The 27,030-nt window shown below is 41.4% G+C and overlaps 2 protein-coding genes across 5 annotated transcripts in view; both read right to left on the minus strand.

Moving 5' to 3' along the window:
• Positions 1-186: 186 nt before the first annotated feature.
• Positions 187-11,824, minus strand: arid5a (AT rich interactive domain 5A (MRF1-like)). 3 transcript variants are annotated; one of them, XM_035536393.1, is made up of 8 exons: positions 11,721-11,824; positions 10,125-10,261; positions 9,004-9,092; positions 4,755-4,920; positions 4,409-4,461; positions 3,419-3,516; positions 2,361-2,514; positions 187-1,935 (listed from the first exon to the last, which is right to left on the minus strand). In XM_035536393.1, exons 2-8 carry the CDS (start codon positions 10,144-10,146, stop codon positions 736-738), a joined length of 1,782 nt encoding a protein of 593 aa, XP_035392286.1. In that variant the 5' UTR covers positions 10,147-10,261; positions 11,721-11,824; the 3' UTR covers positions 187-735. The 3 variants fall into 3 exon arrangements, with proteins under 3 accessions (XP_035392286.1, XP_035392287.1, XP_035392288.1); XM_035536394.1 differs by lacking the exon at positions 10,125-10,261; XM_035536395.1 differs by lacking the exons at positions 4,409-4,461; positions 4,755-4,920.
• Positions 11,825-16,966: 5,142 nt separating this feature from the next.
• Positions 16,967-27,030, minus strand: part of dbnlb (drebrin-like b) — a 17,777-nt gene continuing 7,713 nt past the window's right edge. The window contains exons 6-15 of one of the 2 annotated variants that reach the window (XM_027024183.2): positions 26,561-26,638; positions 26,322-26,473; positions 25,337-25,391; positions 24,847-24,909; positions 24,512-24,626; positions 23,719-23,811; positions 23,099-23,170; positions 20,407-20,516; positions 19,087-19,162; positions 16,967-18,235 (exon numbers count right to left, since the gene is read on the minus strand). In XM_027024183.2, the coding sequence (XP_026879984.1) occupies positions 18,099-18,235; positions 19,087-19,162; positions 20,407-20,516; positions 23,099-23,170; positions 23,719-23,811; positions 24,512-24,626; positions 24,847-24,909; positions 25,337-25,391; positions 26,322-26,473; positions 26,561-26,638 (951 nt within the window). In that variant the 3' untranslated portion in view covers positions 16,967-18,098. The remainder of the gene's footprint in view (positions 18,236-19,086; positions 19,163-20,406; positions 20,517-23,098; positions 23,171-23,718; positions 23,812-24,511; positions 24,627-24,846; positions 24,910-25,336; positions 25,392-26,321; positions 26,474-26,560; positions 26,639-27,030) is intronic. The other variant, XM_027024184.2, reaches the window with a different exon arrangement.

Consider the following 27,030-nt stretch of genomic DNA (forward strand, 5'->3'; position numbering starts at 1 on the left):
AATTATGTTGAAACACATTTCACATTCCCGGTGTTTTAGCATAATTATCTTTGAATGATCTGAATAATATTCTTAAAGTGATCTATATCTTAATTGCATATCATTTAATTGTATAGTGCTTCCATGTACACTTGTATGCAGGCTTCCACACTGAAGTTCAAGAACACGCCTTTGTGAAGTCTTAGATGATCTTCATATAAGTATACTTTACTTTATTTCATAAAAATAAAATACTTTATAGACAATTTACAAATGTACATGTATAAATGCCACATTTCTGATGCTTTCTTTAAGCAGTAACACTGCGTCAGTAGTGGGAAATAACGGGTGTAACGGCCGTAGTTAATATCCGTAAATAGTCTTTTCCATGGCTCCATTTCCAGTTAGGGTTTAGTTGTGGTCGAGGTTGGTTTTGGTTCTTCACTGCTTAACTGAGGATTACACACAGTTTCAGTCCGCAGCGACCTCTACTGTTCCAGGAGAGACACTGAAGAAAGCAACCTCAGCGCCTGCAGCGGCCAAAAGAAATTTGCATTTATTTGATTTGTACCGAAGTAACTGCATAGTCCCACGGAAGGAATTTCTTGGACTTTTTTCCCGTTTGACCCTAACTAACACTCAGTAGTCTGTTTTTTCAGTGCACGGACACTACGATTATAGAATCACTTCACACTTTTTTGTTATTAACAATTTCTTTTTGTTAAAATGTGGAAAAAGGAAAAAATACAGGTGCTGTTAATACGGCTGCAGGCTGGCCATGCTGTAGCTGGGGGGCGGCTGCCAGAGGGGTACCGGGTAAGGATACGAGCGCAGTGCCTCGTAGGTCCCAGGGAGGCAGGCCCCCACGGGGACAGGGTGCGCAGGGTGCGCTTGAGACGGAGGGATGGTGAGATGAGTGGGAAGGAGGATGGGGTGGACGGGCAGCGTTTTCAGCTGCTCTGTCGCCGTCCGGTCGAAGGCCGGCAACAGGTAGGGCATGGGAAGCCCGGGCTGTGGATGAAGTACATACTGCTGTGCAGGAAGGGGCTTGGGCATCACCATCTTCGCCTTCTCCTTTCTGTCTACAAAGTGTGTTGGGGAGGCGAGCTTCTTCACGTAGGCTTCCGCGCTACTCGGCCTCTTGGGGTGGGGCTGGGGGTGGGGCGTGTGCAGTTTGTAGCTGGACTGTAGTGATATGGGTCTCCAGGGGTCCCGAGCGCGAGGCAGGACCTTGGTGAAGCTGGAGGGGGAGTGCACCCAGCAGGCCGTGCCAGAGGAGGCGGAGAGAGGAATCCGGAGGGCTGAGGTTCTCCCGCCTACTTTGCCCTCTGAGCCCCACGTCGACGGGCCCCTGGGGGCCTTCTCCGGATGGGTGGGACCGACCTGAAGGAAGTCCCGGTAAACAGGACGGGGGAGGGTGGCGAGGTCCTTGGTGCAGGGGTATTGGCTGAGCGGCTTGCAGACTCGGGCACCGCCGGGCTCTGGGGAAGGCACGGTGCCGAGGAAGGTGGGTTTCGGCTTCTCCTCCTCGGGGGCAGGCGTCTGCTGCGTCGGCATGGCCACGCAGTCCTCGGAGGAGACTGAGTAAGGGGAGGGGCTACGGGAGAAGGAGGCGGAGGGAGAGGAGAGAGGGAGGGGTGAGCCATCAGAGGCGTGCCTAAGACGGGTGGAGGATGTGCAGGCTGGAGACTGAGAGGAGTAGGACAGTTGGATCACAGACGGTCTCTCAGGCTCAGCCCCCTCCTCACTCAGACTGGCCTGTGCCAGACGCTTCTTCTTCTCCAGGGGGGACATGACCAAGGCGGGGCTTAGGCTCTTGAGGAGGGGCTTCTCCTTGGGGCATGCAAGAGGGGGTGGCGTGGCTTGAGCATGCTGGTCACCGTCCGGATGCTCTGACGCTGGCCATGGACTGGAACACTCTCCTCTCTCACAGTGGTGATCCATTCGCAAGTTCTCCTGAAAAACAATACCGCACATAGAACACATATTAATGAAGAGCCAAAACATTTTTGCTTGTGAGACATGAGCTCTATGATTGTGATGGATTACCTTTAAATCAGCATTTCAAAAAGAGATTAAAATTTTTTTATATATATATATATTTATATATATATATTTATATATATATATATATATATATATATATATAATATATTTATATATATAAATAAATATATATTAGTGTGTATGTGTGTATATATAGTGTGTATGTGTATATATATGTGTTTGTGTTTTAGCAGATATGTCATATGAAAACCAAGTAACAAAGTGTTTGAATTAATGATTAGCCTCGACTTTAAGGCACGACTTTGCACCAGAAGTATTCAGCACTAAGCTTAGTAACAGGATTAAGAACGTTATCCGAACGACTCCGTCTTCACCTCTGGGTCGTCTCTCTCCGCCGTTCTTCGGCGCTTCTTGCTCTCCGCTTTACTCTTGCCGTCTGTGCTCCTCTTATACTGTTTCCGGGGTTTCGCGGGAGGGAGCGGCTTGTCCCCCTCCCCTCGCCGATGCCGTTCAAAAGGCAGAACCAACCTGGTGCAGGAAAGAAGAGGCACGGCCGTGACTGGACAGACCCGTCCGACTGAAGTGGAACAACACAAAACGCCTCGCCCCTGGTTTTCACTTTCGACTCGCGTTCGGATCCTCTAACCTCCATGAGAGGTGGCGGACTGATGACTCTATTGTGATATAGTAAAGAAAAATGAATGGAAAAATTGAATGCAATGAAAGTTTTGCCAGACTGCCGTTTAAAATCAAGATTTGTGTTAAGAACGCTGCAGTTATATGAAGCGTGTCACTAGATGGCAGCACAGAGCTAATCTCAGAAACAGTAACTTATCGCAACCATAAATGCTGAGAAAGTCTGTGCAAAATTCTGTTATTGCCTAACGTATAGTTGGCATTGGTATGCTGTAGCTGAGTTTTACTAATCGCTCTCTAAACCTGTGACCTGTATATACATAGATACAAAGGGCTCACAGTCAGCTATGTACTGATGTTGCACGCTTGACTAATGCAGCAGCAGCAGTGGAAGTGATGTGCGCCCTTTTGGCTCTTCCTACGCCTGTAGTGACCCTTTCCTCTAGCCACTGTACCACTTCAATATAGCCACAAAACAAAAAGCCACAAAACGGTTACTTCAAGTTACTTATGCGTTAAGTAAATACAAAACAGGATTCTCCATTTTCACCACTGACCACCCGACAAAGCTATTTCTGCGTTTTTCTGTACACATTTCATGTGAACACATTAGTCAGTGTGATATTGCTACATACTAGCAAAATTTGCAAACACATTGGCTAGCTTTTGCATCTGTCACCAGCGATGGCTTTGAATCTGCACAATCCCCAATCTCCAAGGAGCCTGTGGCTCCTCCTCCAGCAGGCAGCCTGGGGGGGCGGGGCTCTGGCACTTGGGTGGGGGTGGTGGTGCTCACCTCTCGTAGTGACGGCGGGTGCAGGTGGCCGCGCTGGTGCTACCCGGACTACCACCCAGCTCATCATACACATTCTTCCAGAGCCGCCGAGCTGTCACCTGATAACACACACACACACACACACACACACAGTAAGACCACAATCACACTCAATCAAGCAGATGTGTTTCATAATGCGTTTGTGTGAGATACAATTTTGAAAAATGGTTGTTTTTACTGGAGTCCCCTCACAACTGGAGTTACTGGTATTGGTGCGTAACTGGTGTAGGAGATATGATCTCTCAGGGCCGTTCTGAGCACCATATTGGGTGATCAGGAACATCAAGCTCAACCTACTTACTCATAATGAACCAATATATAATCACCATAATTAGTCACCTCCAGTTTCTCATATACCCTAAAGCACACCAGATTTTTGTTAATGGTCTTTTGGCAGTGTCAGTATCATTTTGAATTATACTTTTCTTTCTACCGTGTCAGAAACTATTTAGGCATTACACAAATGAATAGTCCCTCAGACCGAAGAAGTTTTACTGGCCAGAATGCACAGGTGGCTACACTGAGACCTAGTCTAACCACACACACACACACACGTCTTTGCAGAGTGGAACGTTTTAGGTATGGACGACAAAGCGAAGTTAGGACAGTGGTGCCTGCATCAAGACGTCAGGCGGCCTGGCTGGGTAAAGGAAAGAAAGACCCGTCTGCTCGGCTCTGTGGTTACCATGGCCACAGCTAGAAATGAAACCCTGGGCCAAGCTCGAGCGTGCTCAGTTTCCACTGAGAGATGGAGAGAGAGACCCTCGGCTGTGGGTACCAGAGAGATAGAGAGAGGAAAGAGCTGGCGACCCGAGGGCGCGATGCTCTCACGCAACACGTGGTCGGAGTGAGGCACTGACGCTTGCGTGAGAAAGGGCAGAGGTGGGTAGTAGTGATGAAAAAGTGTATTTGAGATTTTCTGTGTGTGTGCATGCGTGTGAGCACACATACCGAGTCATAGCCTCCCAGGGTCTCTACAGCTTTGTAGATTTTCCACAGGTTGACTGCAAAAGCGTCAGAGAAGCCCAAAGGTCAAACAGAATAATCAAATGTTTATATCTCCTCACTGCTGGAGACACTGCTGGAAACCGCATTTCCATAGTATTCGTTACATTCATCTGAGCATAACCCCAAACAAAAAAATGACTTGGGTACCAGACACACTTGGGTACTGCATACTTTAGTAAACAGTCTCACAGAGTATTCTGTTGTGATTCGCTCTTTAGATGCTATGATGTGATTCACTCTTTAGATGCCGTGTTGTCTGATTGCGCAACCCACATGTTACTTTACTCACTCTGTTTAAAGCCTAGGTGAGGTATTCTCTCTATTGGCGTGCCTCTCTCCTTCATAAAGTGGTACAGATTAACCACAAAGGCCCTCTCTTCACTCTCTGATTGGCCCATCCTGGATTCCTCTGCACCGCTAGTGGCCGGTTCTGACTTCTCCATGTCCATATTTGACTAAAACAACAAAAAATAAATCCTGTCAGTATCTAAAATTTCAAACAGAAATTTCTGCATAAACAGTGTTAAAATTCCTTAAAACCATATTTTCGAAGTTTGGTAACAAATATTGCTCAGTCATACTGAATTGTAGATGAATATTTACTTTCCATCATGCAAAATGAAAACATCTGTTTGTCTGAAATAATGTTTCGGTCACTTACTGCAAGCAAGGTTGCTTTAACTTATTGCCAAAATTTGCATTCACACAAAAACAAAACTGATTAAAAACAAACAAACAAACAAACTCTTACTCACATTCTCATATCAAATTGCATCATATCAAATTATAGGTGAATATGAGCTTGTGTAACCTTCTTCCGGGGCTCAGTCATATTAAGAGTGAGGAAATGAAAACGCAGCATTTGTTTTTTTTTTTTACCACCACTTTCAGTAAGTAAGCAGCCATCCAGCTCGCAGCGAAACAGAACAGCTTACTGGGGGTTTCGCTCCAGCCTGCACTCTCTCAGGGAGACACCGAAGCGCCACAGCACAGAGACGGGAGAGTTACTCCAAGAGCCTCTCCGTCCACTGGTGGAATGCGGATGAGGAAAGGACAAGGAAGGAGAATCGATGGACAGCGAGTGGATTTCACGTAATGGGGTGTAAAAGGACTGGTGGTCCCCTGTCCTTTGAAAGCAAAGCTTTAAGGAGTGTGTCTGTGACACAGATCCTCATCTTCCCGACTACTGGGGAGCAAGTGCTTTGTGTTCAGGTGCCTCTCCCTAGATAGTCACTTCCACATCACGGACCGAAGCGATTCCGCTTCTTTCACGATACGTATGCTGACTCAGCCAACATCCGAGCAGCCCGCGTCCCCCCCCCCAAAAAAAAAATTCCAGCTAACATCATATCTAAGCAGATTTCCCTGGACAAACTGTCAGTCATGGAGCAGAGAAAGTGGAAGTGTATGCAACTGCCCATCATCCAGGCAGGGTAAGTGGCTCCCGCAGACAATAGAACACACATGCCCAGTCCACAAACAGGAAACGAGTATCACTAGCCCAGCAGAAAAACCTACCAACTGTCATAGGATCAATCACATGCTCATACCGTGGCAAAACGGTTTTGTGAAGTGAAAAAAGCTTTGGGCTGATGTGGCAATACAGATTGTTCCTAAATAAATAATAATTATATACTTTTGATGTTTTAGTTTTTTTATTTCTGTGGAGACAAAAAAGCGCTTCTCTATGTTGTATTGGACAAAAGCGTCTGTCAAATGCTGTAAATGCAAAAGTAAATGATCTTATTAATTAAAAAAGAAAATATACTTAAATATAGCCAAAAGATCATTTTCAAATAGAAACATCACAAATTATTTTCATTATTAGACTATATAAATAATAATAATAATAAACAATAATAATCATTATTATTATTATTATATGCAAAATATATGTTTTACATATGATTTATTACTGGTATTGGTCTTATGGGCTTTACCCATAAAGTTTCTCATTTGTCCCACCAACTGTTCACAGGGGACTTTTTACTTCCTTCTTAGGTTTTGTAGGGTGCTAACATGCCTTCACTGTGTTATCACATTACATTACATTAATATTTGCCCTACACTCTTGCACGTTAAATGTTGCCTTGGCACTATCAATATAGCTTTGTTTGTTTTGTTGATTGTAGCCTACAAATTTTTAAAAATTGACATTAAACAAGATTTCAATTTCAAAACTGCACACTGACAATATCTTGACAAAAATGACTGTTTTCCTCCAATCAGAAGTATTCAGATTACTTAGTCAACAGTGTCCATGTACAGTAAACCTCTGACTTTCCATCTGACGTCGGTGGCGGTTGTGGTGGGCCCTCGCATATGTGAAGCCGAGTCTTCAGTCACAGAGTTTCAAAGTGAATTGAGTTCTTCAGAGTTCTAACTGCTTCCCAGAAGCAGGCGTCTATGTGACTAATAACGATCGCTTGGCTCCCTGCTGGGACTGAGTAATATTGAAGATGTAGGCCCCTCTTCTGTGTATTAGAATGAGTAGATACAAAACTGAAGCCCAAATCACTTCTGCGTTCTGTGAAAGGAATAATATTGCAGATGTGTGCCATAAAGGGGTAACCCTAAATGAGTCATATGACCAAAACAGATCCTGCACCTCCAAGCAGAGAACTTTCTTTCTGACAACTCTACTGATGCAGCCTATCTATGTGTCTCTGCCATAGCTCTCTGACCAGAGTTGAGTCATCTTCACTGAAATTTCACCCACAACGTTAAGAGACTGCCATCTGCACAAACACTTCCTGTGAAATTGACAACTCTGAAAACCAGTTTCGAAGAAGATTACTTTTGGGGCTTTTCTTGGAATCCAGTAGTTAAAAAAAAAAAAAATCTACATATACTCAAACTTGTCAAATTTGAAAATTAAATTTGCAGTAACATGTTAACTACTTAGCTGTTGTAGATTTGTAGTTTGGTACATCAAGAGGGTTGATGTACAGCAACGGTATTTCATTTGTATTTAGACCACAGAACTATTGAATGTAACGTTGAAGTTTCGAACAGGAAAGAGCGTTTTGTCCGTCTACAGACGCCCCCCCACCCTTCAAAACCGCGACTAAAAACAACCTATATAGGATACCAGCTGACTTGACAGACTTGCCGTAAGTAGCGTTTGTTAAATTTCCATTTCATTCAGATTGCACAGATGTGCGTAGGTAGATGCAATGGACGTGTCAATAACTCTCCGAACGAAATTTTATCTGCGCCTTAAAGAACATACCATCGGAAGGCTAGCTCTTGCCTCTGAAACTGCGTGGTTTTCGGATTCTTATGCGATGCAGTAGCCAGGACAGGTTCTCAAAATACTATTTACTTACAGTGAGTGTGAGAAAACATTTTAGCCCGATATTAGGACTAACGGAGGTAACAACAACAACAGGGTTATAACCAATCAAAATGAGCTCTATAATGTAGATACTTCACAAAAATGAATAAAGCGAACAGAATATGTGTATAAATACAAAGGTACACTGCTTTTAAAATTGCCATTATGTTTTCACGACTTTCCTTGTTTTGACCTTGTTCTTGTGTTTTACCATAATGTCCATGTTTTTTGAACATATAACAGAAAATCATGTAGTATTACTTATTTTCTTATTACATTTCATTCATTTTGCATTACTCGATTCTTCCACGGTCTAGCCAATTGCCTTTCCATAAACATTTTCTTATAAAAAGTTTAATTAGGCCATTTCATCTAATTTATTTATATTTATATTTATTTATTTTTCGTTTATAACCTGGGCTGTTTACACCACCCCCACCCCGACTCTCACAGATAAGTGCGTGCCAGAACTAAAACCAGGTCCGCAGCTACCAGGTGCTCTGAGGTCAGTTCATGCCATACCATTATCAGAAAGGCGCTGTTTCCACTTTTCCACACTAAGTTCCATAACCGGATTTACACGTTCAGGTGGGTCGGTGGGCCTTAGCTTGTTACAGCCGTGAAAATATATCCGGTTACACACACCGGTTAAAAATTCATTCGTCAAAGTAGTCTTTGCTGTTATAGAACAGCAAAGACTACTGGACAATGGTCGGTAGGGTAGAAACATACTCAACTAAATGACACATTACTGAAATTATGATTTAAGTAGTAGAAGTACTGAGTTAGGCCTCCTATGAAATTGCATTGTGGGCTAATTGTTTAACAGCAACTGTTAGCACAGGAAATGTTTGTTAGGTGATATTCTTCCTTTTTTTCAATACTTTGTCTAAAATAACACTTGAGAGGCATGACCAAGAGCAAAACAGTCCGTGTGCAGATTCACTTTTGAAATTAAAAGCACGAAAACGAATCTAACTACATATGAATGACTAAAATGTAGCAGAAAATATAGATCATTTTTCTCAAATGTAATACTGAATGCTGAAATAAAAATCTTTGTTATTATATTTACATTTATGGCATTTTTATTATTTATTATTTTAAAAATACTCAGAAAACTATCCATATTGGTTTAATCTGCACAGACATCATTTCAACGTCTTGGGGGGAGATTATTCGTTTGTAAGTGTGCGCTTACGTGGTTTGGTGAATTCTTCTCCTCGGTTCTCTCCTCGCACACATCGATCTGCTCTTCTGCCCCATTCACCTCCCCACGAGGGTCTGACACTGAAAGATACCCATGAAGTATGGCATTCAGTTATAGGCTCTCTAAAGAGATCGCATTAAGCAAGTAGTACGAGAAGCACCAGTAATAGGGGTGTAGTAATCATGTGAATTTCATCCATGCATTGATTCAGAACACTGCTGTTTCTGTCTGTCCAGTGTGCATTTACTGATACATGTCTGTGCATGCTTTGATCCATATCAAGAACATTTTAAAGTGTTCCCTGTTGTTTTGTGGCCAGAAATAAAAGCACAAATGATTTTAAGATTGCCATTTAATCGGTTTAAAAATGTTTACTTCCAAACTGACTACATTGTGAATTAGACAAGCACAATTTGTTTGTTATCTTATATATCGTATAGATTGTATATTAAATGAGAAGAATCGTATTGCGTCATATCTTTGTAACATTTGGAAAATCACCAAATATGAATCGTATCACGGCGAAGATTTACACCCTTAATAAAACACACTGCAATGAGCCGCTGCCACTTTTAATGCTATGACTGGGACTGGGATTTTGTCACACTCTTTAACTGTAACTGGGATCCACGATGGCCTACGGTGAAACCACAAGAAACAAACACAAATATCTATGAAGCTTTGAAACGCGTCGTGGTGATTCCGGGGCTGTTTTGCCATAAAGTGCCATAAAGTTCCACTGTCTGTCACGTCAGGCGCCCCTCGACTGGAGCATGAGTGGTATTAAATGACCCCTCAAGACAAAGTGTGAAATAGATACTGTGTGTTCACCGTACAGTTCTCGGCTCAGGTAAAAGGGTGGGCTTTTAGGGTTTTTTGTTGTTGTTTGTTTGTTTTTAAATTCTGCAGAAAGAGACGAGGGGAAAATACGAACGAGGGAGCGGTGGGGATGGAGAATGAATGAGAGAGAAATAAAAGAGAAAGAAGTAATGAGAGAACTGTTCTAATATGAAACCACATGATTACAACACGGCTTCCTGTCTGTGTGAATAAACCACAGCTGTGTGATGCGCTGTTCTAGTATGACATATTACTGCAAAAGGACAACTTACTAGGAGCTGCTGTATACTGCATTTCCTATTAAAGAAGCGACACATCCACGGGACACTTGTGACTACTAATCTTTAGCCTCAACAAGTCCACAGCATAAGGCTTCACTCCGGCCAAGGAAATCCCCGTATGAATGCACCTGTGATTTGACAAGACATGCACTTGTCAAAAAGGCATCAACCCCGGGCACCCTGCTGTAATAAAGCGCATGCGTGCTCATTCATTTGCAGACCGGTTGTGTTTTGGAGTTATAGATTTATCCGGCCACCAAAGCCCAGGCTCCGCCCACCCTTCACCGCCACCACCAACTTCCCGTTCCCCAGTTCATCATTACTGTGCACTCGTATGTCTCTGCGTGTAAAACCGAGGACCCTGTGCTTTAGTGATCGCGCGCGCGCGCGCGCACACACACACACACACACACACACACACACACACACACACACACACACACACACACATATCCTGTGCTGTGGCATTCTCCTGTTGGCTTCTGTCTTTCGCTCACGTCTCCTCGGTGGTGGGGCTACTGAGGCGTTCACACAGCGACACCAGCACTTTTGGTTTCCGAGAAACTGGAGCCCGAGCGGAATCGTGCACGGCTGATTTACTTACTTATTTATTTATTTTGAAATGTACTTATTTATTTTCTTACTGCAAGTGTAAGAATTCGCTTTGAAGATTCCGTATGTGACGTGCTGTCGCAGAGAGACTGCTTCAAATTCGGCCCTCTCTCTATTTGTTAAAGGTTGGCATACTATAATATTAGGCTGACGCATTTAATATTAGATTGACTCATAGAGCCAGCTAAAATCATTTAGATAATCTTATATGAAAAAAGCGAAATAATACACACTCTCTAATAACACTGCCCAGGTGTTTCTCTGGATAACCTACATGATGGAGGGGTGACTGACGAATCAGACACATCAGTAGCCAAAGGTTCATTCTTCAACCCTTTAATCACCAGCAATATAAATCTTATCGGAACTGATAAGATGGCTGGGATATTGACTATGCTGTGCGTTTATCAGATGCGGGGTTTTACGCCAGAAGCAATACAGTACTGCTTTCTGTTTCCCCTAACCACTTCCTTAGTTCTGCCTACAATTACAAATATGTACCCCTGGGTTCATACGATAAGCAATAAAAACGACTTCATCTCTTTCTCTCTCCATCGTTATGCTTAGATCTCCTCAGTTATTTCTTTTATTGGAATTTCAAGCCACATGATGTGCACACTTCCTCAAAGTAAAATTCTTAATGAAAGAATGTTTATTAGTCACGGACTGATATCAAATACAACAGCAAATATAAAAACCTTCATTTGTATCTCTCGTCACTCAAGTATTAACCTAAAATTAAAGAATCCATTAATCACCTGAAAGAAAAAATATCCTCACTCGTCTGAACTCACTCTTCCCTGTTCTGAAATAGTACACCTCTTGGTATCTCTCACTACATTTACACTGAATTAAATTAAGAGCATTCATAAAAGGGAAAAAAAAGTTATTCAGGTGCCACATTATCTATCCATAAACTGTAAATCAATAAACCGCTTACAAAAAAGTTTTGCATTAACCATTGTACACGCTTACCCATTGTAAAATTGTCTTGCCCAAAGTATCGGATGTGTGTTGTGTCTTCTTCCTTTGACGTGTGGTCTTCAGTCTGCACTCTCGTTAACAGCTCCACAGTATGCGCTCCCACCGCAAAACAAAAGCTTTTCGAAATCTTGAAGTTGAAACCAGATTACTCTTTCCGTTTCTCATTGGGCAAAACCTTTACTTCCTCTCCTTATTGGGGCAAGGCACCATGGGACCTTGAGTTTTCTTTCAAAGCGTGGTTAACTTTTGAAGGATGACATGTATGAGTTTTTAATGGAGCAAATATTAGCCAACAGTACAACAGAACGTAGCTACGGTAGTATTTTGTTTTCATATTTTCAATATATGTTCATTCTGGTTTCGTCTACTGAAATACTTAGGAATGCAGCTACATAGCAATATATATATATATATATATATATATATATATATATATATATATATATATATATATATATATATATATATATATATATATAGCTTCAAGGATAAATGTTTTCTGTTTGTTTTTTGTTTTCTATTAATTAAAAAAAATGTAATTCCATAAACACACTTTAAAATGTACATTTTAATGTAGTTTAGAATTTTGCTATTCAAGTTGATATTGGACATATGTTCCTGTGCACTCGATTATTAAGAAGACAATTCTCTCAAGGATGCTTAAAAAACACACCATTTGGGATGTATTTTCACATTTGAGATGTGGAATAATGTCTGATATACTGCATGTTAAGTGTTGGTCTTACTTGGAATGCAAGTAGGTGGGTTTTTTGTTGGTTTTTGTTTGTTTGTTTAAACAAAAAAAAAACATGCATTGGGAAAATGTCGGTTAACCCATTGCCATACCAAAGTTAAGTAAATCTATCCAAAGACAACATGATAAAATCATGCAGAGTATTTTTACACTTCAGAGATTATACAGCAAGAAAGCATATGCATGTTTTTGTAAATTTAAAAGGTTTTGAAGTGTGCTATAAACCAATTTTATAAGTTACTGTTTCATAAAGCAATAATGTTTCTGCCTGCCCATGCTATTAGCCTCACCAAATCATGCTTTTGATTCGGAATTATTCTTAATAAAGACTACGTTTACTTGTTATTCTGCCTCAAAATTGAAATAGGCCCTGATCTGTTTTTAGTGGTTTTTCTTGTTCTTTTGGAAATGGGGGAGAATGGGGATTGCCCTGATGCGTGTGTGAGCACACGTGTACTATATGTGTGTGAGTGTGTGTGTGTCTGTAAGTCTGAAAAGCACAGGTGAAAGTTCTCTTTTAAAAAATCCCCCTTAGCACATAATAGCTCAACAACAACTCTGTATGAAAGTTTAATAACACAGATGTCTTAAAACGAACGCTAAGTTAGTTCTTGGTACTGTGTATCCAAAGGCAATGTATTCCACTGTATCTTACAGGGAAACCATTTAAAAGTGTAATCTGTGCTTCACCATGTTTGACTATTGCTTCTATAGGCTATATAGGTTTTCTGTAATATTACCAGTGAAACATTAACCCCTACAGAGTTAAATTCACCAAAATTAAATACAGTTTAAATTAAGATCTGCTGGTCCTTCTATGGAGTACATTTGATTCTGTTTCATGTGTGCAGGATTAGAGGTCCTATACTGGCCATTTGTGGAGATTTCACCAAGCAGGACACATCATCTGAACTGATCCCCTCTGTCCATCTGTCTCACGTCTCCCATGTGCAAGACCTTTGCGTGCCACCCCATGGAAAGCGGGACGTCCCATCCTGATGGCACAGACGGATTGAACGGACACCCTGTTTTCGGCGCTCAAGGGCTCGTCCTGTCGGGCCAGTGCCTTGTTCTGTGTTCAGTCGCGAACTACACCCGCTTGACCCGAAGATGATTAGGATCCGCGCTATGGAGTACCCTCCTTCTCCTTCTATCTCTCTCTCTCTCTCTCTCTCTCTCTCTCTCTCTCTCTCTCTCTCTCTTCCACCTGCCCGGATAGTCCCTGACCTTTAAGCGCGTTTAACCTTTAAATGTCAAAAAGTATAACAGAGGCTCCACTTCACAGGCCAGACACACGCCAAGGGAGTTTCTCTTGTGAAAATATTAAGACAAAACATCCGTCCTCCTCTTGCTTATCAGCGACCACAGGGGTGGTATCCATGCCACACGGTCTTCGCCACCTAAGCGGTTACTTACAGATGGACTTGGATGGGTACACGAATCAATGAATCTCACATACAAAATTGTCTGTACTGATATCAGTGGAATGGAAATTAGGGAGGTTTCAGTTCATGAGATTCTGTATTGCCACACTCAACCTGAGATCACTGTCAGAATATCACAGTCCCCACATGTCAACCTGCAGCTTTGGTTGGCTGGATTCTGAGCAGCTCAGTGTCCTCTGTGGAAATTAGTGCAAGAAAGAAAGCAATAGCTATTGATACAGCGGGTGCAATGGAGGTCACATTCTCTGATCTCAGATCAGCTGGACAGAACAGCATCAGAGGGAGCCATCCCTTGCAGGCTATGCGCTCAGCCGTCTCTTGACAAACAAAGACATACAGACGCATCTGAGTCATTAGCGCAAAGTGTGCAATTTACCAGCATGTGGTCACCATTTCAGCAAGAGGCTGTAAGACACTGGCTCAATACGTACGTATTTCCCCACTCCAACCTGTATTAGGCCAAATTCAGACTGAGCTAAACGCAATGGAAAAAATGTCAATTCATAATATCACTTGCTCCACTAGAGTGGACTGGGTGCCTCAGTGTAGTTGCTGACTAGATTCTAGACTTCCATGCAAACCGTTGAGTGGGATGTTAAAAAGTGGGGTAAACAGAGGGAGTTCTGAAGCTGTAAATTTGCACAAGTGAGTCACAGAGTGGAACAGTGAAGAGTGCAGGGCCCTACAGACAAGGCAGAGGCAGCCAAGATCATCTGTAAAAAAAAGTGAAATCCCCCTTATATTCATCTCAAGCGGAGCGAGCGAGTGCGAGAGAATAAATGAGAGCGGCAAAACGTAAGAAAAGCCCAGATGAAAACAGACGTTAAAGAGTTAACAAGAAATATCGTCATTCCAGTCCAAACCACAAAGAATTCATTTGACTCACTATCCTGGGAACTGAGAAACAGATTATTAAAGCCATTTTTTTCCAGTTCTGAGCCAGAGAGTACTATATGCTAAATATTATCAGTGTGAAACGGAGCACCATCACCAAGCCTGGACACTATGTGCTGTCGATCAGTAACTTGACAAAATCCAGAAGTGAGAGAGAGAGAGAGAGAGAGCACAAAATAAAATAGATCCTTCCCAAAAAACATTTAAGAAACCAGCCTATAAATTTGACTGGCCAATACATTCCGCTTCATTGCTTTGAAATAACTTCCTGAAGGCGCACACCTGTCAAAATCTCCTGTTTAAGACAAATCTGATGCAAATATGTGAGAAATATACATCAATCATATACGCGCAGTCATCACGTGTGGTTTGGAATGACTGTTCAGAAACTGAATTAGCCACAAAGAAAAGTTTTCCTTTGATTGTTCATGTTAAAACAAACACATTTCCATTTCACGCTAAATAGTAATGACATATGGCACTCTAATGGCCTTTTTCTATACATCAACATTTCTCAGAAAGTTAAAAAACAATTTCTGAGGTTAGTAGCTGAAAAGCCAGTGTGGTTTGGCTAACTTATTTAAATGCATTGTTTGTTTGTTTGTTTGTTTTAACATCTTACAGAGATTACAGCTTTAGAGGGTCCTACCCCCTTCTGAGGACATTCCCTTGATTCGTGAGGTTTGTAAAAACAAAAAAACCTTTGAAAGCTTAAAGCTGGAATTTAGCTGAGGGAACTTGAAGCAACGCTTTGGCTAACCATCTCTTTCCTTAGACAACAGCATGAGGCGAGGCAGCAGCTCTGCTGTTTTTGCAGAAGTGAAGTGATATTTTCCGTCAAGACATTTCTTGGTTCCCTTTTTGCAATAAAGTTTATATTGTACTAAAATTCGGCATGACCCTGCATATGACGTCAACTTCTCAGCTTCCCGATGATCTAAAAGAAGAACACAGCTTGCAGAAGTGAAAAAGACTAAAATGCTTTTGTCTGAGAATATCAGCACCAGAAGACGGACTTGGTAATATAGTGCTGCTAACTAATTTGCTGGATGTCATGAACATAGTTACACGAATGCTTATACCATGAGTTCAGTTACAATTTCACTTAAAAGAAAAAGCAAGATGATTTGGATCTTAGACGAAGGGGAAAATGCACAATCTGTTTTTTTTTCTGCTGAAAGTGAAACTTGGGGTGATAAAACAAAACAAAAAAAAAATCCCCAAACGGTCATGTTGATTTTCTCTTATTCCAGGAAACTGGGTTTTACACACTGTGCTTCTGTTGAGGTTAGGGTTCATCAGAACCACACACTGATTCTAAAAGCTGTGTAGAAAATACACTAATGCAGAAATGAAAACAAAATATGACAAAAAAAAAATCAAGTGGTTTTCTCAACTCCAGAGAAAAATAACTAATGTTACATGTTTTATAGTCATATACGTAAGAACCTCATTTGTGCATTAAAACAAAACACAAACTATAATTGCACACCCTTACCATAGCATGGTTGAGGTATACCACATCCCCAAGTCAATAAAAAAAGAAAGAAAAAAAAATCTAAACATTTTTTTAAATATTAAAATGTGTTTAATGTTGGGAATTTCAAATGCATGTTGCTTAAGAATATTAAGCACGTCACCAGAGATGCTCTGGGTGAAATAGTCTGAGCCATGTGCTAAACACAAGCACATCGACAGCCGAGCCCCAGACAGTTCACTTTCTGGTAAACTGATCCAGGAACTGTGGACAATCCCAATCAACCTCCTCTAAAATCCACAAGCCGCTGAAGCTCCTTTGAGATGACCTGACGTGACCTGTAACTCCCACTTCCTGCATCTATGATCAGTTCTGCTTGGCGCTTTCAGAGTCGATCGTTTAAAATTGATGACGCTGGGCATGCCATGCACTGTTCGCTGTCGGAGGGTGGACATTTGACATGTGCTCCTGAACACTTTTCGCGGATCAGTTAATTCGGCACACCATGGTGTGAACGTGGGTTTCTTGTCTGCTGATATTTATCTTTGCAACAACAAAAAAAAAAACCCAATAAATTCTCTCATGGCATACTTGACCACAGTTGTATCATTCATTCTAGATCCCCACTAGAACAATAAAAAAATAAATAAATCACACGGCAAGAGGAAGCATTTTAGGTTCCTTTATTTCACCTTTCTAGTTAAAGTAACAATTTTGCACACAGATTAGCTATTCACAATGATCTGCTTATATGAACCAATCTCCTGCAGGCAGCGCATCCACGCAGGTTAATATTAAAGATTTCTCCAAAAAACGTATTCCATTCGCTCCCTCACCATTCTGTTGGCACTGCCCCGAAAGCAATTACAGTGTGTGTTCTTAAATGGTGACGTTATGCCGGCGTAAATTAAGCAGACGTTTGCATCACACTGTAGAAACAGGCATTGCAAAGGGCAGCCCAAACTCTAAGGCAAGAAAATAATTATAGTTCCCTGAAACTTAGACAAAACAAACAAACAGAACAACCTCTCTCCATATTTCTGAGCGAGCAGGCAGGAAGGCTATGGTATTGAGGCCCTTGAGAAGTGTATGATGGTCATGCCTCCGGAATGTTAAGAAACGCAGTCGTATCGATTACTGCTTATTGATCCCTCAGCGTGCGCTTCTGCTCAGAACCCGGGAGAGGCAGAAAAGGTAAAACAAGGTGAGCTGGAACCACGCCGGTTCTGGTGCGCAGGTCGACGGCAGCACCAAACCTCTCTGGTCCACAGCGTAGTTCACCTTAAAGGTACAGTGTGTCACTAACTCCTGAAAATCTGAACTGCTCAAACAGGAATGGTTCCAGAAATGCAAGTAAACTTGGGAAAATAAAGGCGTAAAATATTACGGAAAAACAAGACGGGTGTTAATTTGATCCACGGAAAATTCAAGGTAAATGTGAAAAAAAAAACTTGAAACAAAGAGTTTACTGCCTCTCTCTCTCTCTGTCTCTCACTCACACACACACAAACACATTCTCGGGGCCTCATTTGGGTGTTGGCCACTGCACTCAGAAGCTACATTTTTTTAGACGTGGTTTGATAGAATCTTGAAATGTAATAAAAAACAGAAGTACATTAACTGATAGAATATCTTCATGGTTTCATGGGATATCTTTTTTCATTGGTGCATGATTTTTGCTTCAGTCTATCCAATCAAATATAATGGACCCATCCCTCTCACGACGAGAAAACTGTCAAATGTGGGTGAGGCAGGTTGATGTTGCCCAGATGTGATTGGGCGACCCACTGACAGGCAGGTTAGATCAGCTCAACATAATTGGCCGGGAACATTCCAAAATGGCCATCAGGACCATAGCCTCGCCACCAGCCTTCATCAATCATTTCAATGCCATTGATGAGATCATCTGGATCAAAAGAGATCTCTGTATCATCAGCTAAGGAGAGAACACACACACACACACACACACAGACACACGCATAGTTACAGGCTTCCATTAATTCACACCTTTCCCCATCTTAACTGTAATCAAATACAAATTCAATACAACAGTATTCAAACACAGATGAAACACAAAGGTCATTCCAAGCCACCTCACCTAGACCTCACAGTACATGTCAAAAATTTTCTTGGGCAGAAAAAAAACAAAAAAAAACCCTGAAGACTTTTATTAAATTCATGCGACCTTGTGATGTCCTGTAGCTCTACAAAATCCTGAGCTAAATTTTTATGTAAATGTCATATCTTTTTAAAGATGTATTAAAAAAAGTTTTAAGGAAACTGGAATAATCACTCTTGGGAAAATACAGTCAGAATATATTAAAGTGTTTTTTTTCCACCTCTGAAGTTGCAACATCTGTGACCTCATTATTTATGCAACACCAAATAACTTCTAGATGGGATACAACTATATTAACATTTGCCTGCAAAAAAGTAAAAACTAGTGATATTAATCTTTGTAAATGAAAGAAAACTTCATTTGGGTAAAAAAAGATTTATATTTATTAATTTGATTACTGTAAAACATTCAGCAACAAATATTTACATGAGTACATGTTGCAAATTTTCCTTTTATCCTCAGGGTTTCTTGGATGTTCAGTGAATAATAGACCATACATACAAAGAACTGCAAAAGTGATGAAACTTCGCACAGAGGGCCACATTCCTGCAGGGTTCTGCACGGCCCCTTGAAACTAATAGAGGTTTTTTTTTCCCCCCAGGGAATATCCATGGAGGTCTAGGTGAGACAGCATGTAATGACCCACACACACACCCTCCTGTACTTACCAGCCTGATAGTCATACAGTGCTCGGGCACAGATGCCACGGTCACCTGTTTCCTCGTACACCTTCAGTTCCTCCGCCTGACAGAGAAACAGGTGGCATCAAGCATCACAAACATGCAGCACACCTCCCAGTACAAAGACCAACGACGACTTCAGTAAGAACCCAAACCCCCGCCCCCCGCCAAAAAAAGCAACTCTGAATGAAGCTGAGCACTCACAAAGATATTTACCCTTCACACATTAGTTAGTGGATTTTTGATGTATTTGAGCACAGCGAGCCTGAATGTCTCCACTTTGTCGAGATGCAGGGGTCATGGCCAGCTCAGAGCCGTGACGATTAGCCACTCTCATGGACTTTCAGTGTCTAGAGTCACCAATCCCAGTCAAAGCCAGAAGCTGATGTCATCCTCAGCAGTGCAAAGTCAGAGTGTGTGAATTACTAACACTAAGTGACTATTAAGGCTATTTTCTGATGTATGTCTTGGTCTAAGTGCTTGATGTTTATGTAAGATTTGCACCTTTTGCTTCAGGGTTAAGAATGATCTAATACAGTTTGCTAAAACATTTCACACAAAAGGTTCTCTCCTTAATCTGCCATGCTGCGTTCAAGCGCCACGCTACTCGGGCGTTTCAGATAAGCTCCAGGCAGTCTGGCCTGCGTATAACTGCAGAGAACTCAATTCATTGCGCAGGAATAGAGACAAAGAACGTCTGTGGCGGTGAACGCAACACCACAGTGACTGTTGCACTGGAGAAAATGCTGGTTGCTAAAACACACACACACACACACACTAGCGTGACTCCTGTAACTATGACTAAATCTATAGACGCAATACACATCATACATATGGATCTCTATGGCAAGAAATTCTGTAGCTGGGAATTTCCACACAAAATGTCTATGCAGCTTACTATGTCTAAAGATACTCTCAGTTCCCTTCATACTTCAGGCAAAGATGTCTACGTTTACTGCTCAAGGTGGACCTTTCTGCCGGTTGTCTCTATGGTTCATCAACCATATTTTTTTTGAATTCTTCTTAGTCTCTGAAGATGTCCAATTTTGTTCCTTACAGAGGGGTATTCCTCACCTACGGCCTCAGAAATGTTTTTAAAAATCTAAATATTCGTTCAAATCTGTCAGCAAGCTGCAGCGCTTAGCTATGTACGACCCAAGATACCACAAGCCCCTCAGAGGGGTGTGTGTGTGTGCGCATGCTGTACCTGTGTTTGCTTGTATGTGTGTATATGTGTGTGAGCTCGCTATACTTGTGTGTGTGTGTGTGTGTGTGTGTGTGTGTGTGTGTGTGTGTGTGTGGCTGTACCTGCGGCGGCTCCTCGTAAATGTTTTCTGGCTCTGTTGTGGGCTCACACTGTGCCGGCGGCTGCTTCTCCGTCGCGTGGGAGTTATACTGTTCACTGACTGGCATCACATCTGACAGAAAGAGAGAGTGTGAGGGAGGGAGGGTGACCGAGAGAAATAGAGAACGAGGGGGGAAAGATGTGAAGAGAGTTGGGAGGTATGGTGTCATTATTATTATTATTATAGAGGTATAGTGTTATTACTATAGAGATATGGTGTTATTATTATTATAGAGGTATAGTGTTATTACTATAGAGATATGGTGTCATTATTATTATTATTATAGAGGTATAGTGTTATTACTATAGAGATATGGTGTTATTATTATTATTATAGAGGTATAGTGTTATTACTATAGAGGTATGGTGTCATTATTATTATTATTATAGAGGTATAGTGTTATTACTATAGAGATATGGTGTTATTATTATTATTATAGAGGTATAGTGTTATTACTATAGAGGTATGGTGTTATTATTATTATAGAGGTATAGTGTTATTACTATAGAGATATGGTGTTATTATTATTATTATAGAGGTATAGTGTTATTACTATAGAGGTATGGTGTCATTATTATTATTATTATAGAGGTATAGTGTTATTACTATAGAGCTATGGTGTCATTATTATTATAGAGGTATAGTGTTATTACTATAGAGATATGGTGTCATTATTATTATAGAGGTATAGTGTTATTACTATAGATATATGGTATTATTATTATAGAGGTATAGCGTTATTACTATAGAGATATGGTATTATTATTATAGAGGTATAGCGTTATTACTATAGAGATATGGTGTTATTATTATTATAGAGGTATAGCATTATTACTATAGAGATATGGTGTTATTATTATTATAGAGGTATAGTGTTATTACTATAGAGGTATGGTGTCATTATTATTATTATTATAGAGGTATAGTGTTATTACTATAGAGATATGGTGTTATTATTATAGAGGTATAGTGTTATTACTATAGAGATATGGTGTCATTATTATTATAGAGGTATAGTGTTATTACTATAGAGATATGGTGTTATTATTATTATAGAGGTATAGCGTTATTACTATAGAGATATGGTGTTATTATTATAGAGGTATAGCGTTATTACTATAGAGATATGGTGTTATTATTATAGAGGTATAGTGTTATTACTATAGAGATATGGTGTTATTATTATTATAGAGGTATAGTGTTATTACTATAGAGATATGGTGTTATTATTATTATAGAGGTATAGTGTTATTACTATAGAGATATGGTGTCATTATTATTATAGAGGTATAGCGTTATTACTATAGATATATGGTATTATTATTATAGAGGTATAGCGTTATTACTATAGAGATATAGTATTATTATTATTATAGAGATATAGCGTTATTACTATAGAGATATGGTGTTATTATTATTATAGAGGTATAGCGTTATTACTATAGAGGTATGGTGTCATTATTATTATTATTATAGAGGTATAGGGTTATTACTATAGAGATATGGTGTTATTATTATTATAGAGGTATAGTGTTATTACTATAGAGATATGGTGTCATTATTATTATAGAGGTATAGTGTTACTATAGATATATGGTATTATTATTATAGAGGTATAGTGTTATTACTATAGAGATATGGTGTCTATTATTATAGAGGTATAGTGTTACTATAGATATATGGTATTATTATTATAGAGGTATAGTGTTATTACTATAGAGATATGGTATTATTATTATTATAGAGGTATAGCGTTATTACTATAGAGATATGATATTATAGAGGTATAGTGCTATTACTATAGAGATATGGTATTATTATTATTATTATAGAGGTATGGTGTTGTTATTACTATTATAGAGATATGGCATTATTACTATTATAGAGGTATGGTGTTATTACTATTATTATTATATTATTATTATTATAGAGGTATGGTATTGTTATAGAGGTATGGTGTTATTACTATAGAGGTATGGTGCCATTACTATTATAGAGGTATGGTGTCATTATTATAGAGGTATGGTGTCATTATTATAGAGGTATGGTGTTATTATTATAGAGGTATGGTGTTATTATAGAGGTATGGTGTTATAGAGGTATGGTATTGTTATAGAGGTATGGTATTGTTATTATTATAGAGGTATGGTATTATTATTATTATTATTATTGTTATTATTATAGAGGTATGGTATTATTATTATTATTATTATTATTATAGAGGTATGGTGTTACTATTATAGAAATATGGTGTCATTACTATTATAGAAATATGGTGTCATTACTATTATAGAAGTATGGTATTACTATAGAGGTATGGTGTTATTACTATAGAGTTATGGTGTCATTACTATTATAGAGGTATGGTGTCATTACTATTATAGAGGTATGGTGTCATTACTATTATAGAAGTATGGTGTTATTATAGAGGTATGGTGTTATTACTATAGAGGTATGGTGTTTATTATGCAGATTAATTCTTATGATCGTCACGATTTGCAGTGTCATCCTTTGTCCACAGGGTGGCACTTGCTGAACAGTTAATAATAATTTAGCATGGTGTGTAGCAAAATAATGAAGATGAAATACTAGCTCTTAATAAGGAACAGAATGGACATTAGTAGGGTGGGTGTGTGTGTGTGTCCGTCCCCCACCTTCATACTCTGCGTCATCTGCTGGCTCAGGTTCCTCATACTCAGATATGGGATTCTCCTCAGGCTTTAGCTCTACTCACACACACAAACACACACACACACACACACACACACACACACACACACGATATTTATGATAGTGTATAAATGACTCCAACAGAAATGAGAATACTGATAGACTGCAGATGAACGGAGGGGTCGCGTGTGTGTGTGCGTGCATCGATATCTGAGCTGGTGTAGTGGAGGTATATGAACACTGAGCAGGAAAAGGCAGGAGGGAATGGTGTAAGAAGAGACACTCCACACAGGACACACTCCTCACACTCCACACAGGACACTCCCACACAGGACACACTCATCACACTGCACACAAGACATGCAGTGGTATTTGACTGTAGATCAGGCCAGCTGAATGTTATTTGTGTGTAAGGAGCTATGTGTATGTGTTACGTGAGTGTGCGGAGTGTGTGTGCATGCATCTGTGTGAGTACAGGTGTAATTATTTTACACCTGTATTATAATAATAGCAGTATTTTCAGTAGAGGCTTATCCCTAGCAGCACCTGAACTTTTAGATGAGTGTACGCAGGTGTGTGTGTGTGTGTGTGTGTGTGTGTGTACCTGCAACTCGTACAGGTGAGACTGGGCACAAAGGGGCGTGAGGTGGCTCTGGCTCACAAGGCTGCTTAGACAGAAAAGGGCTTTTCAAGCGCCCTGACACGCACACACACACACACACACACACACACACACACACAAAAACAAAAAAACAGACGCACGCACGCACGAGGACAGACAGGGACGCGTGCACGCGCGCACGCACACACACACACACACACACACACACACACACACACACACACACACACACACACACACAGATTGAAAAGAGCTAGAACCAGGCTGAACAAGACTGGGGCTTGTAGATACACATCAAACAAAATAAGAGACTCAACCAGAGAGCAGGGATTAGTATTAGCAATGACTGACAAAGAGAGAGAGAGAAAATGCACCAATGTTCCTGTCTGACAGCAGACAACAGATATCGCTTCATGAAGACCCGTTTATATATTCCAGACCACTAATCCCCACAGATTGCAGCATCGTCTGTGTCAGGCTAGGCGCGTTTAGGTCTCGCGCGAGTATGTGAAGGTTGCAGTTCAAACGCTGGGTCTCGCGCTCAGGTGGAAGAGGACCCGCACAACCCAGCACGCACATGCAGAAATGCTGATGTAAAAGGCTCATGTTAGCAGAGCAGAGGGGTTTATGGGAGGGTGCGATTGAGCAGGTGTGTGGGTGGGCGGGGCTGGTGGGCAGCCAGAAATGGCCAAAATGGCCTCATTATTTCTGATGTCCTAAGAAACATGGGAAAACGAACCATGGCCGAACCAGACGGATCGTGGGCGTGTCTAACCTGGCTGTGGGCTGGATGGGGTGGGGTCTGCACTGCTGGGTGCCACGCCTCGCTCCCTCTGTTGGAACATTTCTCTGGGGTTCACAGAACGCTGGGAGATCAGAGCAGCAGCCTCCTGAGGAGCACGCACGCACGCACGCAGAAATTTATCAAGCATTACGACACAGTAAATACACGCAAATGCACACAAGCACACAATATGACAGAAAAGAGGACAGAACGGAGAGAAAACATTACTAAGGCAAACTGAAGAGGAATGCTGAGTGAGGAAGGTTTACGAAGGTTTACGAAGGCACCGCAGCAGAGAGCCGTGATCAGCGCGTGCGCACACTCACGTTTGCTTTCTCCACTGACATAGCACGCCTGTATCCTTTGGACGGTGCTTCTCGCGCCTCCTTCTACCGGAGAAACACACACACTTTAAAAGAATCTCACACACACATATATGCACACATGCCAGCGGAGACAGAGGATGGCACGTGGAACATTTCAAAACCTATTTTTTAAATCTGCCTCCCCGTCAGAAGCTCTGCAACCAAAGCTGAATTACGGGACATTAGTCGGGCAACGAGGCAGCATCCATCACAGCAGCACCTGCTGGTGTTCCGCTTATGCTTCTGAGAAAACTGGACATGTTGGGAAAACGTGCAAAACCGCGGGAGGTTTCACACAGGCACGTAATACTGCTAAGGACACCACTGATCTATACGCGAGTTCTGAGCTTCGCTTTCAAATATATTAATTTTTTGGAAGGGGTGGCAGGCAGGAAAATGCATGGTGTGTGTGTGTGTGTGTGTGTGTGTGTGTGTGTGTGTGTGTACTTACCAGCTGTTGTTTCTTCTGGTTCTGAGTCTCTGTCTCAAGCTGCTGCTGGTACCTCCTGAAACTCAAACACAACTTTATCAACCCCGCAACACACACGTACAAACATGTATGCATGTGTACACAAACAAGAACATGCACTCACATGCGTCTCTCTCTCACTCACACACACACACACACACACACACACACACACACACACACACACACACACACACACACACACACACACACACACACACACACACACACACACGTGTATGAACACACTGAACAAATGCAAGCACAACCACATGGCCTAAAATAAATCTTTTTTGATCTTTATATGTCACCGCTACTAATTCCCACTACAGAATGCTTGGACTGCACCAAGCTGGGGGTGTAGAAGCAGCCGACACAAGTTGAGAATCTGCTTTCAGTGCAAACAATAAATCATCTTCCTGTGCTGCACTTCATCTTATCCAGCTCAACGTCCTCCATCGTGTTCACTACTGCAAGACTACATTTTTGCAAACATTGACAATGGGGAGGCGAATGTTACAATCACTGTCGAACTGCTAAAGTGGACCTTACACGCGTTCTGGACCTGCCCAGTGTCATCAAAGTTTTGGCAAACTGTCTATCTGAGGCATTTCAGCTGCAAACATGGCCAAATTTGGTATTTACTACATTTGGGTTGATTAAGCCTTTTTGGAATCTGAATGTTAGCATTAAAACAGCTATTGCCTTTGCTCCACATCTTGTGAGATGAAGGATATTGAAGGATAGTCGCTCTACACTCGGCTGGCCTCACAATGGCTGTGACCTTGTGCTCTTCTTTAGGCTTGAGAAGATGAAATTGTCCTCTAAACAATCATATGGGAAATGTTCAAGAGCTCAGGACCCTGCGATGCTGCATTTTGAAAAGTGCTACACTAAGCTTGAATGGATACCCGCCTCAGCGTGCGTGCGTGCGTGCGTGCGTGCGTGCGTTCTCTATCTCGTCCACCTCTGCTGGTCAATCTGCGACGCTCTCTCCGTGGCCTTTCTCTCTCGCTGTGCTGCCTCCTCCGCCTCCCGCTCCTTCCTCTCCGTCTCCAGCCGCAAGCGCTCCTCCTCCGCCCTCATCTTCTCCTCCTGACGCCGTTTCTCCTCGTCTTTCTGAGAGAGAGAGTCAAAACCGGTGAAACCCAGGCCCCGCCCAACACGCGCCTCCCGCACGGTCAGGGTCTGTGTCTGGACTTCTACCTCTGCCTGTGCCCAGAAGTTGTCCTTATTGGTCCTTTTGATCTCCGACATGGCGTTGGTCTTCTGATACACCGACCCCTGTGGGAACAAAAGGACCTCGGATAAGAAAGACTAGCGTGAACCCAGTCAAGCCTGTGCGTGCAGACATTTCAGTATTGCCCTCCTGAGGGCACGCGAACAAAATCTCTTTTAACGACAAACCACACGTGTATGCAGCCAAGCAGTTCTGAAAGATTTCTTTTTAAGAAATAACAAAAGAAAAGTGGAGTGCTTTGGAGGGAGTGACTCGTCGTCGTAAAGGACCTCACAGGCCGCCATCTGACCCAACTGAAACGGGTTCACGCTTGCTTTTAAGGAAAATCGGAAGTACATGAGAAATGAACTGAAACAAAACAACCCTGTTGAAATAAACCCGACTAAGATATACCAGCCGCCAGCCTAGATACGATCAGCTAAAATATGTTGATCCA

The sequence above is a fragment of the Electrophorus electricus genome, chromosome 18 (assembly GCF_013358815.1).
Source record: "Electrophorus electricus isolate fEleEle1 chromosome 18, fEleEle1.pri, whole genome shotgun sequence".
NCBI classification, from domain to species: Eukaryota; Metazoa; Chordata; class Actinopteri; order Gymnotiformes; family Gymnotidae; genus Electrophorus; species Electrophorus electricus.